Consider the following 19,855-nt stretch of genomic DNA (forward strand, 5'->3'; position numbering starts at 1 on the left):
TCTTAGTACAATGACACTTAGCAAAATATAAAGTATAAGGTAACCAATGATTGACATTCCCAAAGAACACTGTCCTCTTCAAGGCACTGGGAGAACTAAATGTGTAGGTAATGATGTTACCACTGACCAAACTGACTTCTGGAATCGTTTTTGAACTTTAGGACTCAGTCACAATTCACCCTCCTCTTTTGCAGTGCTGGGGACCGAATCCAGGGACTCAAGCATGCTAGGTAAGTGTTCTGCTATTGAGCTACACACGTTCCCAGCACAATAGCTACACATGTTCCCAGCACTTCCTTTTTAATTTTATTTTTTTGCGGTGCTGGGGATTGAACCCAAGGGCCTTATGCTTGCAAGGCAAGCACTCTACCAACTGAGCTATATCCCCAGCCCTTAATTTTATTTTGAAACAGGGTCTCTCTAAGTTGCTAAGACCTCTCAAGGATTAGAGGTATGTGCCACTGTGCCTGGTCCAATCACATGCTCTCAAAAACTCCTTTAGTTGGGAATGTAGTTCAGTGGTGGAACACTTGCCTAGAATGTGTGAAGTCCAGGGTTTGAGCCCAGCTCTGCAAAATACATATATATGTAGGTATATATATATATGTATGTATAATTATATACATATAATAAAATAAAAACAAAAAACTCCTTTGATTCAAGCACAGTGTTGCACACCAGTAACCTCAGCTATTCGGGAGGCTGAGGCAGGAGGATCATAAGATTGAGGCCAGCCTAGGCAACTTAGCAAGACCATATCTCAAAATAAAAAATCAAAAGGGCTGGGGATGTAGTTCTGTGGTTCAATCCCCAGTAACACACATACACAATTCTTTAAGGTACAAAAACATGACAGAGGTGCCTGTTCTTTTCATAGAGAATAGTAAGACTTGTGAAGGTCCCCAAACTAACTTCCAGTTCAGGACATGATGTCTTGAAAAATAAGTTAGAAGCCAGGTGTGGTGGCATAAGCCAATAAGCCCAGCTACTTGAGAGGCTTAGGTAGTAAAATTGTAAATTTGAGGCCATCCTGGGCAACTTAGTGAGAGTCTATCTCAAAATAAAAAAGAAGTGAAAAGAATAACCAGGCACGGTGGCACATGCCTATAGTCCAAGCGACTTGGGAGGCTGAGGCCTTAAGCAACTTACTGAGATCCTGTTTCAAAAAATAAAAAGGGCTAGGGATGTGGCTCAGTGGTTATGCACTCCTGGAATCAATCCCAAGTACTAAAAAATAAATAAATAAATAAAGGAGAAAGTAAAAAAAAAGTAAGAATTACTGGGAATGTAGCTCAGTGGTACACAGCTTGCCTACAAGAGTACACAGAGTCAATCCCCAGTACCACCAAAAAAAAGATCTGGAAAATCTAAAGTGATACACAATATACAAAAGGCATACTACTATTATTATTGGGATATGTTGGATGGAAAGCAAAATGGAAATCGAGTAAGACAACAGATGGCTTCAGTCCAAGAGTACACTTCAGCTTTTCTAGCTAACGAGAATTAAACCTTCGTACCTCGTTATGTGATACCCATGAAAGACTGTTTATATGTTTCTAAGTAATTAAAAAGAAATATCACTACAAAACCATGTGACCACGACCTTCCTTGTTCCTTCGAGATTATATGTTTCTAAGTAATTAAAAAGAAATATCACTACAAAACCATGTGACCAGGACCTTCCTTGTTCCTTCGAGGAGAATCCCTGGGCAAAGTTCCGTAGCATGCCACATCTTGGTAACTGGAGCTATAGTCAGACATGTCTAACTGGTTCTCTGGCCAACCCTACAAGGTAAAAATATGGGTTAACTGTGATTAAGTCACTCCAATAGGAGAAAGAAGCCTAGATTTGAGTTTCTTCTATGTTTAATGGCAGTTATGTGCTTTTATTATATTTATTTCAAGCATAGATAAAAGTGCTCAATATAACAAATACTGTCACACCCAGTGTATACCCAGAGGAAAAAATGTTAACTTTATTGTATTTCCTCAAGACTTAACAACCGGGCTGGGGAGATAGCTTGGCTGGTAGAGTGCTTGCCTTGCAAGCACAAGGCCCTGAGTTCGATCCCCAGTACCGCAAAAAAAAAAAAGACTTGACAACCAATACAAACACGGTGGTACCCATCCACTTTTGAACCCCTTTGTGATCCCGTTCACCTTCTTCCCTCCTAGCCCCTTGTATCCATCTGGCCTACATCTGTGGTGACTGAATAATGCAAGGACAATCCAAACACACTTGCTAGTAAAATGGTTCCATTAATAATTCTGCCTGGGTAGCAGCACAAGCCAGGACTGAACCGGACAAAGCAGGTGGTGTAATGACGTGATGCATACCTGAGACTCAAGGTGCAGGGTAAGCGGTGTACTATGGGAGAAAACCTATGTATTGTTTGGGCTTACTTCACCCAATTTCAACTCCTTAGGAGTGGGCTGCCTCTGAGGAAGAGTCTGAACTTTTTTTTTATTTTTTATTTTTAGATGTTGGTAGAGCTTTATTTTATTCATTTATTTATATGTGGTGCTAAGAGTCGAACCCAGTGCCTCACACATGCTAGCTAAGTGCTCTACCACTGAGCCACAACTCCAGCCCCTTGATCTGAACTTCTTGAGGACATAATCAGAAAGTATAAATGCCAGCTATGCTCTCAAGAGTTTGGATCCTGCTAATGATCTAGCTATGCCCACAGGGTACAAACCTTGTCATCTTCATCAAAGCCAGAAAGGTCTGGTCGGCTAGAAGAGACCTGTAAGAGACAAGTAATTTTTATAAATGTGGTTTGTATATTTAACATGATTGTCTATTTTTATATACACATTATATATATATATATATATATATATATATATTTAAAAAAATATATATATATGCCTCATATATATATATTTTTTGGTACCAGGGATTGAATCCAGGGGCGCTTAACCACTGAGTCACATCCCCAGCCCTTTTTATTTTTCATTTCAAGAGACAGGGTCTCTCTATGTTGCTCAGGGCCTCACTAAGCTTTTGAGGTTGGCTTAGAACTTGCGATCCTCCTGCTCCTGAGTTGGTGGGATTACAGGTGTTAGCCACCACAACCGGTCATAATTTTTTTTTTTTTTTTGGTAACAGGGATTGTATTGGGGGGCATTTAACCACTGAGCCTCATCCCCAGTACTTTTTAAATTTTGAGACAAGGTCTTGATAAGTTGCTAAGGGCCTTGCTAAGTTGCTGAGGCTGGCTTTGAACTTGTGATCCTCCTGCCTCAGTGTCCTGAGCCAGTAGATTACAGCCATGCCCCACCATGCCCAGCTAAAATTGTCTTTTTATATAAAGAAATGTAACACCACAGATGTGCTGAACACTGTATGTGTTATATATGGAAAATGACAAACCCCAAAAGTAGTGATACTCGGGGAAAGGGGAGTGAGAAAGAAAGCCACACGCTGGGAGCACTGATCCCTTCCAGTACATTCTTTCCTGGTGATCAAACAAACCCTGGGGAGGAGGAGTCCATCAAACCTAGAAAGGCAGTCTCTGGGAAGAGGCCAAAGCATTGATCCTTCCCTAAACCAATCCTTTCCAGACACCAACCACTGACCCCAGGTTCAGTAAGATAAATCCCAGAGAATGACCAGACCCCAGATTCCCTCCCATTTTGCCCCGTGAAACAGACCCCAAATTCCTGAGTGCCCAAGCTGACTCGCTCATTAAGTCACCTCTCAGTGTAACCTACTTAAGCCCAGTCCCCTCCTTTGATCAGCGGCTCATTTTCCACCAGGAAAGCAGGTCCAGCGGCGTCACACGGTTCCTGCATGAAACTTCATTTCTGAATAAAGAGCTGACCTGTGAGGTTTGCATCCAGCCTGGTCTTTTGTGATAACAGTATGACCTCCCTCTTCTTATTTCCCTCTCCAGGAATAATGACTACACTCAATACAAAGTTATTTCCACACATGCTGTGTCACTACGTGTGTACATACTGACAGACAATAAATAGCAGCCGGGTGCAGTGGCACAAAACTGTAATCCCGCCAACTCAGGAAACTGAGGGAGGAGGATTGCAAGTTCAAGGCCAGCCTCAGCATCTTAGTAAGACCCTCTTTCAAGATAAAAAGTAAAAAGGGCCAAGGATGTAACTCAGTGGTGCAGTAAAAAAAATCAATAAACAGTATCTCTACAGTCCCCCACCCACCCTGCTAGAGATGGTACCCAGGACCTCCTCCATTGGAGACGAGTGCTCTGCCACCCCTATTTTCCATAGTTTTATACTTCGTGTGCTGTCTTACACACGTGGTGTTACAGAGTGCGGGTAACTTTTTTTGTTCCATTCCCCTGTTGATGGATATTGAGGCTACTTCTCACTTCTTTCTATTAAAACTCTGATGAAAACACCTCACAGCCAGGTGTGGTGGTGCATGCTTGTAATCTCAGCTACTCAGGAGGCTGAGACAGGAGGATTGCAAATTCGAGGCCAACCTGGGCAACTTAGTGAGATCCTACTCAAAATAAAAAATAAAAAGGGCTGGGAATGTAGTTTGGTGTCTGAACACCCCTGGGTTCAATTTCCAATACTGATCAAAAAAAAAAAAAAAATCCATTTTCTCATTACTAATATTTGTATCTTTTCTCATATTTTCTATTTTTTTTAAGTTAAAAATAATTTTTTGGTTTTATTTTTCTAATTTTAATTTTTTATTTGTTCTAATTAGTTGTATATCACTAGAATGCATTTATACATTTTGATAGGTCGTACTTAAATGGAGTGTAATCTCTCACTTTTCTGGTTGTACATATCGTAGGATCACTGGTCACGTAGGATCACTGGTCATGTAGGATCTACTGGTCATGTAGTCATACATGTACATGAGGTGATCATGTCTGCTTCACTCCATTACCATTCCTACCCGCTACCCCTTCCTCTCCCTTTCTCATATTTTCTTTTCCTCCCCAAGCAATCTTTTTAAAAAAGTCAGTCCATTTGACCAGACTTTTTAAACAACCTGCTTTTCAGTTTTGCTGATTATTTTTTTCATTTAAGTCTGTTCTAATATTATTTGAATATATTGTTTTTCTGCTCTAACATTTATTTCCTTCCTTACTTGAATGTATTCTGGTTTTCTTTTTCTGACTTAAAAAAAATTATATCCATAACTATTTGTCTATGAATCTCTCTATTTTTATTTTTCACAATACTGGGGATTGAACTCAGGGACACTATACTACTGAGTTACATTTCCAGCCCTTTTCAATTTGTTGTTGTTGTTATTATTATTATTAATTTGTGTGTGTGTATGTGTGTGGTACTGGGGATTGAACCAGGGGCACTCTACCACTGAGATATATCCCCAATCCTTTTCATTTTTTATTTTGAGACGGGGCCTCTAAGTTGTCCAGGTTGACCTTGAACTTGTGATCCTCCTTCCTCAACTTCGGATTACAGGTGTGCACCACTGCACCTGTCTTTTCTACAAATCTGTAAAAGAAAAGGAACTCTTCCCCTCTCTTTTTAAAAAACCATAACCATAATACATTATCACATCTTTACAACTTGGGGGATTTATAGATACTATCAAATATACGGTCATGTTCAAATGTCTTGTGAACATTTTCATAATTAGTTTATTTTGAATCTGGATCAAAGTAATTCATACACTGCAATTGGCTGATATATTTCAGTGTCTTTAAATCTACGAGTTCTCCCTTTTCTTAAAATTGAATTTGGGCTGGGGCTGTAGCTCAGTGGTAGAGTGCTTTTGAGGCACTGGGTTTGATCCTTGGTACCACATAAAAATAAGGATATTGTGTCCATCTACAATGAAAAAAAACTTTAAGAAGAACTGAATTTCTTTGGAGTTTAATCTGTTTTAAAAACAATTTAATCAGATTTAAGTTTAATTTGTTTAAAAAAAATTAGGTCATTTTTCCTGTAGTTTCCCTTAGTCTGGATTTTGCTAATTGAATTCCTGTGGTGGTATTTAATATTCTCCTCTGTCCTCTCTGAAAGTTAGTAGCTAGACCTGGAGTCTTGATTAGATTAAGGTTTAAAAAAGTAAAAGAGATTTAGATTATTTAGTAAGTGTTTTGTTTTGTTTTGTTTTGTTTTGGTGCATGCTAATCACACACTCCATCACTGAGATACGTCCCAGTCCGTTTTGCCTCCCTTCCCCCTTTTTGAAATAGGGTCTTAATATGTCACTGGTTCTGAACTCTTGGGCTCAAGGGATCTCTCACCTTGGCCTCCCGGGCAGCTGGGACTACAGGTGCACACTACCTTGCTGAGCTTTTTTTAAAAATTTAAACATAAGCACTATATATTTCTTCTTTTCTTTTCTTTTTTTTTTTTTTTTTTTTTTTGGGGGGTGCTGGGGATTGAACCCAGAGCCTTGTGCTTGCAAGGCAAGCACTCTACTGACTGAGCTATCTCCCCAGCCCCACTATATATTTCTTAATAGTAACTCTCACTCTTCATTTTCTCTACTGTCTAGTATTTTGATGCATAAATGAGAAGAACAGGGAATTCAGGGCTAATCATTTCCATGTAAGTATCACTTGAACTGCATCCCACAAATATCAACATATGCATGTTTTTATTACCATTTACTTGTAAATACCTCCTAATTTCTGTCATGATCTCTTCTCAGATTCATTATTCATCAGGACAGAGTTTCCTCCATTACAGCTGTCTGAGTCCTACTATCTGTCCTAGTGACTGCACTGTGGTCACAGGCAACTCGGAAGACAGAGATTACTGCTCTCTGCTGTGACTTCCTCTGCGACCTACTGTACGACAAGTTTGTCAACGTTCACCATGTTTTTAAGAATTTTCTGGTAGTTGTGGAGACTGGGAAGGCAAATAATCCTGTGCTTTTCCTGGGAAGGCTCTTACTTCTACTCTGCAGCTTCTGGGAAGGGAATGCTTTGAAGCGGTCCGTGCACTAATCTGTCCTTTTTCCCCATAACAGTGCCCCCTCCGCCAGAAGCAATTTCTGTCCGCTGAATTTTCTAGATGAATTGGTGGAGGAAGATAATGGAAACAGTCAAAGGAAAGACTAGGAACTGAGCGAGCAACTGCACGTTGAGCCTGGCTCTCTGGCTGCCTGCTTCCCTGGTACGGAGAAGGCTCAGCACTCTGGGGGCTGCTTCAGTGTCGGGAGTGCCAGTCCTGCTGTGCCAGCCCCAGCCTTGTGTCCCCGAGGCCCCCACCAGAATCCGCAGGCAGGTCACGCGGGAAGCAGGTCCCCACCGGGGCGAGCTTACATTGTGAACATTGGGCGTGCTGAGGCTCCTCCGGATGTGCCGAGCTCTGGTGGAAAGTGCTTCTTTGACGGTGACAGCCTGTAAACAGACAATTTAAAGATAACACTCATGAGGGTCTCACCTCATTATTAAAGGAACACCTATTTATTTGTAGGAGATTTAGAAACATAGATGAAAAGGTCACTTTGCTTGTACACACAGGCACACAGATCCATCTTTACAAAACTGGAATCTTACTGTGCCCGCTTTTTTCTTGATTTGTACAGCTTTATTGAAAACTTTTTTTTTTTTTTTAAGACAAAACCAGAAAAAATGCTGGGCAAGATACATTTCTGCTGCAAATGTTTTTACACAAGTGATGAGTGTGCAGAGAAAACAAGGAAACGAGGAGACATCTCTAGCTATATGTTTCACCTGGAAAACAACAAAGACGTTTTATGCTATGTGTGTTTTACTCAGGTGGCAATTAGGTCTCCACTAAAGGAAGATGTCCCTGACAGATGCCAGTCTCCTTTTCCTGCTGCTCAACACACACTTTCCAGATCATCAACCACTAGCTTCTGTGCAGTCAGCAGAGGACATATATCTGGTCTTACAGTTCTCACACTGAGTGAACTATTTTTGCTTGAATGTCCTGCTGTTACCTCAAAAATTAACCTGGGTCTAAACATCAGGGAGAGAGTGGGAGTATGTGGTGAACCATGTGGGCTTTGGAATCCAGCCACTTGGGTTTACATCTGACTTGGTACCCTTTCCTAACTAGCTGTGAAACCCGGGGCCAGACTTTTCTCAGACTTGATTTCTTCATCTGAAAATGGGAATTACAACAGTATTTACTTTTGACAATTAAACAATGTATCTGTTATGGGTTTAGAGATGAGGTGATCCCTAAAAGCTCATTTTCTTTTTTTTTTTTTTTTTTTTTGCGGTGCTGGGTATAGAACCCAGGGCCTTGTGCTTGCAAGGCAAGCACTCTACCGACTGAGCTATCTCCCCAGCTCCCTAAAAGCTCATGTGTGAGAAAATGCAAAAAAATTTAGAGGTGAAACGATTGGGTCATGAGAACCTTAAGCTAATCAGTGCATTAAACCACTTGAATGGATTAAATGGTTGGTAACCATGGGCAAGTTAGGTGTGGATGGAGAAGGTGGGTCAGTGGGGTGTGCCTTTGGGATCGACATTTTGTCCCTGTTTACAAGAGCACCACATCCTGAGCTGCTTTCCTCCTCCACACCTTACTGCCATATGCTGCTGCTTCACCTGGGGCCCAGCGTAATGGAGTCAGCCATCTATGGACTGAGACCTTTGAAACCGTGAGTCCCCCCAAATACACATTCTCCTCCTGTAAAATTGTTCTTGTCAGGATTTTGGTCACAGTGATGAAAAAGCAGACTAAACAGTATCTAAATTTCTCAGGCAGTGCTTGGGCCAGTTGGAAGTACTCAATGAAAGTCAGCCAACATGTTTCTTTTGGGCACCACTTTGTCAGAGTCCTTTCAAGAAGGAAATGTGCTACTTGAGCGCTCCTTCTCTGATAGATGGAGAGAGGTGTTTGGTAAACAAATCCTTCTCTGTCCTCTGGGGTGAAGGTTAGCACACTTCTCTGGGTCCAGACGTTGGGCTACTTGCCTGCCGGAGCCGCTCAAGACTCAGAATGTTCTCCACCTGCAGCACCCCCCGGGTGTACTTCTCAATGTACGACTCTCCATCTGATGTGCCCTCGTTTTCACTCCGGGCCGCCAGGAGAGCCAACGTTTCCCGGTCCTCGATCTCCTCGGTTGCCTGAAGGGAGAGGAAGGAAACGACAGTACTCATGTGAACGTTTCCATCAAAAGTATGGTGGGCATACACACATATGGTGGGCATATGGAGAGCGAACACATTCCCCATCAGTCCTATACTGATATTTTAAAAAGCAGTGCAGGGCTGGGGACGCAGCTCAGTGATGGAGAGATTGCTTAGTTAGCATGTGCCAGGCCCTGGGTTGGATCCCCAGCATTGCAAAAAAAATTTTTTTTTCTTAAATGGTATATATTTTACCTTCGGTATGTTGGAGACTATTTCATAGGTTACACCACAGGAATAAAATATATTTTTCAATGATATTCTCCTCTTCAAACTCTGTGTAAAACTCTGGTAGAAGAGAAAAGCTGGATTAAACTGTGTAACAAATGTAAATTCAATATTTTACACACTGTAAATGCATTAGTCAAGGTTATGTTTTTATGTATACACACAATATTCTGAAAAACAGGGGAAAACAAAACCCTAAACTTAAAAATCCCGTCTACACTTCTGAGGGACAAAAACATCCAGGTGTGATTTGAAGGCTGACTCACAGGATGCAGCACACAGTTTCTGTGGTGGTTTTCCTCTCCCCGTTGCTAACTTCTTTTGATCTCTGGGGGCTTTAATCAGGCTTTCCAGGGACAGCCGGGACACCAGGAGGGAGAGTTTGCCAACACACTCAGAGGTGACCCAGCAAAGTGGGAGGACAGGGATTTATTTGGTCCTGGTTTTGTTACCAACCTGACTGGACCCGATACTTAACCTCAGTCTGTGTTTCTACTTTTTAGACAATGAAACGTCACCGCCAGGACTTCGGGTTTCCTATCAGTCAAGGTGCAGAGTCTTCTGGGGATGACATTTACCTCTGCGGACCTCCTGCCCCATGATCTCGGACAAATGGGAATCAGGCTCTCACCTGGCCAGTGTGGTCACACTCTGCAGAGCCCCTGTATTCACACCAGCATTCACACCACAAAACACAACTGTGATAGAAGGAAAGACTTGGACCCGAGAGACACAGCAGAACAAGTCTGTTACTACCTGTTTGTTGTAAATATTGGCTGCAATCCGTTTCCGTAATACTAACTCCATAGCAGCCGGGTGGCTGAGCTGGACGGTGGTCTTCACGATCAGGTAAATCCTTTCATTCTGTGGTGTGACCCTGTTCAGGTGAACAGAATCATGCACCGAGGAGTCCCAAGAGGCTGTGGCTGAAACCTAGGAGTGAGGGAAAGACGGGGAGATGGACATAAATCCAACTCAGCCTAATCAACAGACTTCTTTCCTCACCTACTCTGAATAACAACAGCACAAATGGTCATTTTTTGAAGTCCCCACTCCTCTTCCCCAAAGCAGACCATAGCAGCTTACCAGGAAGACAGGTCCCCCTGGCTGGGGGCTAATCAGAGGCCCTCTAAGAGATCCAGGGTTAAATTACCTCATCATCACTGTGCTTTATGATGGGCAGGTAGAAGAACTGGCTGCCATGCTCCTTGGGCAGGATGGAGTTCACACCCGATGCATGTGGACCCACAAGCTGCTCATTGGCACTGAGGTCATCAGCTAACCAAGTTCAAGTTCAAGGCACAGGGTAAAAAGGTGGGGGAAAAACAGTTTTTAAGTGATCATCAAAAATTCAAAAACATATCTGTGTGTGTATTTTTTTTTTTTTTTTTTTTGAGGTGCTAGAGATTGAACTCAGGGCCTGTGCATACTAGGCAAACACTCTACCACTGAGCTACTCCCAGCCCCCAAATACACTTATTACAGATAATGTTTACAGGTAACATAATTTTTTTCTTTCATTCTTTACCCTGAAATTGAAATAGATACTCTGAGATCATAATAGCTTTAATTCCTTAAAAATATAACTCTAAGAAAAGTAGTGAAGATGGAGTGAGGTGCCCCCTAGCCACCTGGCCATCTGGCCCCTGGGTCTGGGGCAGGTTGACCTGGGAGGCTGATTGTATCTGCTGGACCATGCGAGGATCCTCATCACATAGGAAGAGCATTTTCATGACATTTAGGTGCTTTTTGTATTCATCTCAAAACAAAATTCTGAACTGGCGATGTGGCAGGTGCTTCTACTGGTCTCCCAGAGCAGGGGTGCTTCTCCTTCCATCGGCCACCATCCCTGCTGAAACATGGATGTCTTTCTACAGGTTATCTCTGTGGTCTGGAAAAGCCTGTTTTTTGTTTGTTCCAGCTTTCAGAGTCAACAGAGAGGCCCCTGGGATGCCATTACCTGCTGACTTCTCCAGGAGATTAAAAAAAAAAAAGCAACTGACCTAGGTCTTCTGTTGCAAATTGCTTAATTATCAAGAAATTATTTTGGGAGCTGAAGGCTGATTTTAATTTGAAAATAGGTGCTTAGGTTGTAGTATTTGTGAATTCTTTGCCTTTTGTTCTGACAAGACTAAATAAATGGCAAGAATTGATGACTTCAGGGTTTTTTCAAAATGCCTTCCAGTTTTGGCCACTATAATGTATGATAAACATATACAAGACTAAAGCAGCAAATTCCAAATATTTGTTGTAATTTGAATAGCAAAAGATGTTTCGTTACATATATCTCGAAATCCTGGCTCATCTTATAACACATTCACAGGACAGAAACACAAGTCCAGTTTTGTAGCTAACCCTTTGATGTGACGAAGAAGCATAAAAGACATGAAGATTGATTTCACATCTGAATAAACCATCGGAATTTCTTTACAAATACACATTTTTCCAAGTGTAAATTCACATTTTTGGATGAAAGGAGGGATTTTTCTCCTGGAGAAGGAAGCTGCTGTTGACTTTCTCAAAAATCTTGGGATATTCGCTATTTTTAAATTTTTTCATTCTTCTACAAAAGGACCAGATTATGCAGCATCTGACCCTGTGAATGCACACTTACATTTGGTTGAAAGAATGGTAAAATTAAACAACCTGGTGTGAGCCCATGTAACCCTGTTCGCCTCCCTAAGATGAGAAGTGGTTGTATTACAGTCTTATTAATCATTTTTTTAAAAAAATTAATTTGTTCCAGTTAGTTATACATAACAGTACATTGCATTTATGCATTTTGATATATCATACATAAATGGAGAATTTCTCATTTTTCTGATTGTACATGTTGTAGGATCATATTGGTCCTGCAGTCATAAATGTAGATGAGGTAGTAGAGTGAAACAGACATTATTCATCTTTTTTGTGGAGTCATACAGCACATAAATTTATTTTCCATGTGGCCAAGGCTGAAAGAAAAGTAACATGAGTGGTTTTTAAGTTAAGAAGATGTGAAGGAGGATTGGGGTTGTAGCTCGGTGGTAGAGCACTTGCCTAGCATGTGTGAAGCACAGGGTTCGAGCCTTAGCTCCCCATAAAAATAAATAAAATAAAAGTGTTGTGTTCATCTACAACTAAAAAAATAAATACCAATTAAAAAAAAAAAAAAAGGATGTGATGGATCCTATAGTATAATCTGCCTTCAGCTTAAACACAAAGTTTCCATATAACTCCTTTCTCCTAAGAAAAACGAAAATGTATTATGCATCACCACTGACTTTTTTTGGGAATTTTATATTCCATATTTCCATTTTTTATAAAATCATAAACAATTCCCTTCCTTCAACCCAGCTGGGTACTTGGATTTATTTATCTCGTGACAGGACTAAGGATAAGCTGAAAAGGCTGGGATGCAGGTAACTCTCCTCTGGGAACTGGACTTTCTTATCAGCAAGTGGGTCTTTCTGGGTGTACAGTCCAGTGCTGAAGTGCTTACTGAGCACGTGAGAGGCCCTGGGTTGGATCCCCAGCTCCTTGGGGAAAAATCCACTGCCAGAGCCTGAGAGCCGCCCTGTGGGTCCTCTGTCAAGAGGGAGTGGACACATTCTACGCGTAGTCCCAGGACAAGCGGCCTCGCTAACACACCTTAGGATTTTGCTGCTTGCTTGATGTCAGTTCTTCCTGCAATCTCAGGTGAGGTGTGTTTCCCTACTTACATAACATACTACACTAGAGACTAACAGTTAAGTGATCAGTTCAGAATCACAGTCTTGAGCACTTGGAAGAAGCATAAAGAGCATCTCTTCTAATGCCCTACCAATGTGAGATTAACCTTCCAAAACTTCTCCAAGTGGTTATCCAGCTGTCGCTTGTACACCTCCAGTAACAGGGACCTCCTCACACGACAAGGCTCATGTCTTCATTCGTCAGCCGAAGTCAACCTCCCAATTGCTTTTCCATGCACCCATTATCAAACAGTTTTTTCAGGATGTTTTAAGGAGCCACAGGCTTCTGAGGAAGGACCTGCAAGGAGCCTGCCCATCCTCAAACTCGGAAAATCTCCTTTTAAATTCTGTGCATGGGGTTCCATGTACAATTTCATTTGGAAAAGGCTTTTTATTCTTAAAACACACTGAAAGCCATTGTCTAGGTTTGCCCAGATTGTTTGTCATGCTAAAGAATAATTCTTTTTAAAATTTTTTTTCCATACACTTATAGGGTAATAATAATGTTTGTCTCATTCTACCATGCTTCCTATACCCACTGCCCAAAGAAAAAAAATTTTTTTTTTTTTTTTTTGCGGTGCTGGGGATTGAATCCAGAGCCTTGTGCTTGACAGGCAAGCACTCTACAAACTGAGCTATATCCCCAGCCTGCAAAGAATAATTCTTAATGCAAGGTTACAAGGTTACAGTGTGATCATTTCTGGCATTGGAACTATTGGGGATAAAAAGCAAAGGGCATTAGCCAGAAATGCAGATTTCTAGATTCTTGCTAAGCCTAGGGAGTCAGAAACTCCAGGGTTGATTACTTTCCCAAGTAATATCTACATTTTGGAAAAACTGCTTTAATGTTCCTGTACATAATTCTCAATATACCTAAATGGTGTGTGTGTGTTGCTGGGGATCGAACCCAGGGCTTTATGCATGCAAGGCAAGCACTTTACCACTGAGCCACATCTGCAGCCCCTAGCTGTTCTCATTTTTTAATTATTTACGTCTCTCCTTTCGTGATACTACCTGTCATCCTTATATGTTTGAATGAACCAAAATGTCATGGCATACAAGCAATTACAAAAGTGATTTACAGATCAGGGTACTGTGAGTCTGAATACATGACACATTTTAATTAAATACGGTGGCCCCTGGAACTTACCATTCAAATCAAGGAAGAGAACTGGTATGTGGGTTTCCATTCCAGAAGGTGGAATCCTAAATTTAATAACAAAATTGAACAATAAAGTATCTGTCCGCTATCTTGCTAGATTATAAAACAGGGTCATTGAAGCAGAAGCGAAGCCCCGTGGAGAGGCAGGTTCTGCTGACGACCTGGTTTTGCTCTGCTCGGCCTCCCTGTAACGCCAATCACAGGGACTACAGGATTTAGATCAGGAGCTACCAGATATGTGAATTAAATGCAAAGGTGATTTGAAGACTTTCTAAAACTAATTCTAGTGATGGGGACCGGGAACAGGGGTGTTCTCGTTGGTAACGGGATGGATCGGAGCCTAGAGGAAGTGAACGGAAGGGACAACCGTTAAAAAGCTTGGAGGACAACACGAGACGTTTGAAGGAGGTGGCCTCCTGTGCATGACACTGGCCTCGCTGCAGCTGAGTCACCTCGGAGGCCCCCAAGCCAACAGCCTGCAGCCTGCTCCGCCTCTCCTAGGATGCTAGGCACACAACCCAGGACCACATTTGGCAAATGCCCAGGATGATCCCAAGTTTGAAAACATGTCAAATGAGTGAGACTGTGCTAAGTTGGAGGACAGTCTAGAGGGGACTCTGAGAAACAGGTTGGGAAGGAGCTGGCCGGCCCTACATGGCCAGCAGAGGCTGCATGGAGCAGGATTCCAGCACGAGGGCCAGGACCGGAAGGAATGAACACTGGTCCCCAGTTACACACTTGCAGACTTAGATTCTCCAGGCTCATAGAACAACCCGAGAAGCTGGCTACACCTCCACTTATCCACAGACACGCAATATCGCTAGTGCTGCTAAGTCTGTCCAAATTGAACTATCTGAGCATGCACATTCTGTGTTCAAAGGGCATCTGTTTTCTCTTAAGTATCCAGGGCATGTTTTCGTAATTAGAAAGAGAGTGAGAGTAAGAAGCAGCGGCTACCATTTAGGGCATGGTGCTACTGCTGTTTTATATCATTGTACTCTGCAAGGCTGTATCAAGATAAGCAAGGTGTTTAATGTGCCTTCTCCCAGAGAAATCAGACACACACAAAAGAGTTAAAACTGGGAACTAAATTCCAATCTATTTCACTGTGGACTTAAGACATCAGGCTGCTTCTCAGGAGCGTACCTAACATTGCTGACCAATCAACTGATCAATTGATTTTGTAGGCTCCAGTGCTTACTCTTTGCTAGTTACCAAAATAAGCATGTACTAGGGCAAATAAGAAGAAACAGGGCTGTGGATGTAGCTCAGTGGCAGAGAAGCATGCACCAGGCCCTGGGTTAGTTCAATCCTCAGCACCCCCAAAACCAAACCAAACCAAAAAAAAAAAAAAAAAAAAAAAAAAAGAAAAAAGGCTGGGTCCAGTGGTGCACTCCTATAATCCCAGACAGTGACTCAGAGAGGCTGAGGCAGGAGGGTCACAAGTTTGAGACCCACCTGAGCAACTTAGCAAGACCCTGTCTCAAAAACAAAATTTACAAAATGGGCCAGGGAATATAGCTCAGTGGTAAAGTGCTCTGGATTCGATTCCCAGCACTATCAAAAATAAAAAAAAAATAATAAAACTCTGTCCCCTAGACTCTGGAAATATCCTTTTTACCCAAAATGAGAGGATTTCTGGAGACCAGGAAACAGAGGCTAAGTTGCTTTTTCAGAGGAGGAATGCGGGAGGTACTGGATTCCTGCGAGGGCGCTCGGGCTCCCTTGGTGGGAAGCTGGCTGCAGGGGAAGGGGAGGAAGGAGGGAGCACTGGGGTTGGGTGGCCCTTCCCTGACAGCTTGGGTCCTTGGCATTCACTGTGACAATCCTAGAAAGCCACTGGCAGGGCTGTTGCCACAGGCAGTCCCGCCCACTCCCAGGGCACAGAAGGAAGTGGGGCTCACCAGTCAGCCGGAGCCCCGGGGATCCCGCTGCCAGGGGCGGGCACCAGCACGGCATTCCTTTCCTCTGTCAGCCCCACCCACTGCTCCACCAGTCGGGCTTCCCGCTCCACATCATCCTCTGTCTTGTCTGCAGAACAAAATGAAGGAATGGGTGCCAAGGAGAGGAAGGAACAATGTCTGCATTTAGGATGGATTTGCACTCAGTGCCAGCCACGATGGCCTACACATCACTAGGTTCCAGAAAAGGATTTGAGGCTTTGAAGGCCAAGCATGAGCATCCAGGCTGGGAGAGGCTAAGCTGGGGGCACCTCCACAGGCCAGGAAAAGCAGGAAGCGCATGGGAAAAGCAGCGAGAAGATGGTTCCTGGCACTGAAACATGGGAAATTATGCAACAGACAAGTCTCGGCTTCCTGATCTGTCAAACAGTGTTAACTCAAGTCAGTGTACTTCATGCCCTTGCTGGAATGAGTAAGTGAAATAATGGATGTGACATATAAAGCTAGATGCCATTTTATAAAGATAGATGATCTAAGAACGTCATAAATGATACTCTTGGGCTAAGGATATAGCTTAGCTGGTAGAGTGCTTGCCTTGCAAGCATGAAGTCCTGGGTTCAATCCCCAGCACTGAAAAAAAAAAATTTATACTCTGTAAAACTTTTTTTTTTTTTGTACCAGGGATTAGATTGAACCCAGGTTACTTAACCACTGAGTGACATCCCCAGCTCCTTTTATTTTTTTCTTTTGAGGCAGGATCTTGCCAAGTTGCTCAGAGCTTTGCTAAGTTGCTGAAGGTAAAACTTTTTTCTTCTTCATACTTATTATGAAAGGGATTTTCTTTGCTCTACTTTGCAATGTGCTCACCCATCAATCAGTTCTGGGGCAGCCCAGGTGTAGTCACAGTGAGTTTTCATTGGTAGGCTGAACACCTGCACCACCCGAGACCCCACACTGAGCCAGGATGTCTCCTGAGAGAGAACTCTCGCTAAGTTCTGTATGAAATGGATTAACGTTCAAGATGCTTGTTGGTGCAGAGTCAGCCTCAATGAGTAGGCCAAGAAGTCAGGATGAGAGACCCTGGATTTTAACAGCACATTTCTACTCCAGAATCCAAGTGGTGTTGCTAGGAAATGCAAGCTGCACCCTTGGGCAGCGAGGGAGCTCAGGGGGCACCCTGAACCAGCCAAGGGCAAGGCTACGGCCCACCAGGAGCGGGGTGCCAACCAGCAAAGCCTCGGAACCATCGAGCTCCTGTGAACCCTGTGACTCTGGCACCTGGTGCACCTCATACAGGTATCCATTGCATTGTGTTCATCAAAATCAGATGTGAGGGCTGGTGGTGTAGCTCAGTGGCAGAGCGTGTTCCTAAGTGTGTGAGGCACTGGGTTCGATTCTCAGCACCACATATAAATAAATCAAATCAAGGTCCATTGACAACTAACAAACAAAACCAGACCAAATATGAGTTTGACCTTTCATGTGACAATTTAATGGCAGCACTCAGAGATTATTAAAATGCATGACTTTCAAATGCAGAGACTTTGTAAACCAACAACATACAATCGGATTCACTAACATCTGCACATCTGTTTCAAGTTCAAGAAATAAGGATACCGAAGGGTTATAGAAAATAATATTTCTACAAGACAGCTCCCCAAGAAAAATGGAGGGAAGTTATGGCTCGGAAGGAGGAGGGGAATTGGCCAAACATTAAACCTCTCCCAGGGCATTCTTTTCTGATAACAATGGGCCCTGGGGGAAAGGGGCAGATCCTGAATGCTGGGCCCTAAACCTTGACCTTCCCCCTTGGCAAATTAGTTCTAAATGACAATGGGCAAGATCTGAGTACTTATCCCTCAGGGTCTGGTTTTAACCTATACAACTAGCTCCTGACAGTCAAAACTGCATGCACATGGCTTCCAATGATTACATCATTGTACCCTATAAAACCAAAATCTCCTGTGTAACTGCTATTCATTTTCCCATCCAGAAAATGGGGTTCAATGGCGCCTGAGTCCACAAAGGAATAAAGGCTTCTCAATCAATTGAGGTCTGCTTTCTGTCCTTTAGAGTTTACAGATACTTCTGTCCAACCGAGGGAAGAATACAACCTACTGCCGCTGTGTAGAAGTGCAGAAGCTACTCCCGGGAGTTAATCTCACGTACCTTTCTTATTGCTGACTTTTTTAATCTGCTCATCTAAGTATTCTCGTCGTTTGATGAGTGCATCTGACCACCGCTCTCGGACGCAGTTTAGGTCTTCCTCCTGAGAAGACAGAGGCAAAGTATTGACTGTACAGTGCACAGACCACTATTTCTGTCTTTTTGAAAAGATGTTCAAATTGATCAGGAGACTTTTCATTAGGAAAAGATCATTGAACATCGCTGGGTGATTAATATGCAAGAAAGCAAAGAGGCCTCAGGAACACCACATGCGGATCAAAGATGTCGGTATGCAGAAATCAGAGCCCTGCATCTCCAAGAGGATAATTATATTAAAAGCGAGAAAAGCTCAAACTATACCAGCTGTTGAATGATTTTTACACTGTGTGTGTATGTGTGCATTTAAATGGTAGCTATTCATCGACAGATGTGAATTTAAAGCAGAAGGACACCATGAACAGAGCTCAAATCACGTAACACCAAGTGGAATGGAAAATGTCAGGCGTTTTCATTGTTCATAGTTCCATGGTCTAATGACAATTATCTTCTGAAATGCAAACAGGTCAGCCGGGAACCTTTTGAACTTGCTGCACAGATCTCATGTCCAACCTCCACCATGAGTCTAACCAAGATTCTTCCATGCAAAAACCCAACATGCATTCAGCCATGCTTGAAATCCCCGAAGCAGCTGTTGGCTTTCGCGGTGAACAACACGGCAGGAAGCGCGAAAAAGCCACAAGCCGTTAGTCAAGGCACTGCTGAGCTTCCATGGGGGTACTGACATCTCCCCTAAAGTTTGCTTTGCCTTTTTTCTTTCTTCATAAAATTAAGAGTGGGGAAAGAAAACCCACCAATTCTGTTTGAAATGCTGTTGGACTGGCCTGTTTTAATATATAACTCTTACGAGATTACATGAGGAGGAGATACCTGGGGTCTCTGAAGCTTTTCCCACAATGTACCCATACTTTACATAGAGGAAGGCACAGTGGATAAACCACCTTTAACTCGTGCAGAGAAGTACAAAGACTGGGAACCAGAGCCGGAAGCCTTCGTCTTGGCACGCTGCTTGGGTCATGACCACACTACCCCATGTTTCTGAAATTGGGCCAGTCAGTGCGTGTTGTGCATTTGAGTATATTTTTTTCTTCATTTCCAACAAGAAAAGGCTGAGATTTCAATCCTATAGGTTTGGAAAAACTAAGCTTGGCCCTAACATGAGGAGAAAACTGGCTAAACAAAACAAAGTTAAGTACATAAATGTTTCCAATTTTTCTAGCCAATAGAAGTCTTTGAAAGTAAAGTGGCTTATTGGAAAAACACTAATTTCTTGGATGTGAGAAGCAACGTGCAGTTCAGCATAGGAAAAACTAGACTATGGATGGATAACTGCAATTTTGAAGATCAACTGATTTTTTTTTTTTTTTTTTTTTTTTTTGCGGTGCTGGGGATCGAACCCAGGGCTTTGTGTTTGAGAGGCAAGAACTCTACCGACTGAGCTATCTCCCCAGCCCTCAACTGATTTTAATAACAGTGATAATGGTCTTGCCCAGCAAAGCTTTATAAGCTAGTGATTCCAGATGGCAGAGCATAAAATGCAGT

The 19,855-nt window shown here is 42.6% G+C and overlaps 1 protein-coding gene across 10 annotated transcripts in view; it reads right to left on the bottom strand.

Annotated features, from left to right (window-relative positions):
* Positions 1–19,855, bottom strand: part of Kif13a (kinesin family member 13A) — a 183,835-nt gene that overhangs the window by 12,004 nt on the left and 151,976 nt on the right. For all 10 annotated transcript variants that reach the window (XR_007109350.1, XR_007109351.1, XM_047557232.1 and 7 more), the window contains 10 exons: positions 18,260–18,359; positions 16,094–16,220; positions 14,178–14,233; positions 10,471–10,595; positions 10,074–10,250; positions 9,285–9,377; positions 8,874–9,026; positions 7,245–7,322; positions 2,703–2,750; positions 1,683–1,788 (listed from right to left, as the gene is read on the bottom strand). Coding sequence is in view for 8 of the 10 variants with exons in the window: in XM_047557232.1 (XP_047413188.1) it covers positions 1,683–1,788; positions 2,703–2,750; positions 7,245–7,322; positions 8,874–9,026; positions 9,285–9,377; positions 10,074–10,250; positions 10,471–10,595; positions 14,178–14,233; positions 16,094–16,220; positions 18,260–18,359 (1,063 nt within the window). In the remaining 2 variants the exon portion in view is untranslated. The remainder of the gene's footprint in view (positions 1–1,682; positions 1,789–2,702; positions 2,751–7,244; positions 7,323–8,873; positions 9,027–9,284; positions 9,378–10,073; positions 10,251–10,470; positions 10,596–14,177; positions 14,234–16,093; positions 16,221–18,259; positions 18,360–19,855) is intronic.

This window comes from Sciurus carolinensis, chromosome 7 (genome assembly GCF_902686445.1).
Source record: "Sciurus carolinensis chromosome 7, mSciCar1.2, whole genome shotgun sequence".
NCBI lineage: Eukaryota > Metazoa > Chordata > Mammalia > Rodentia > Sciuridae > Sciurus > Sciurus carolinensis.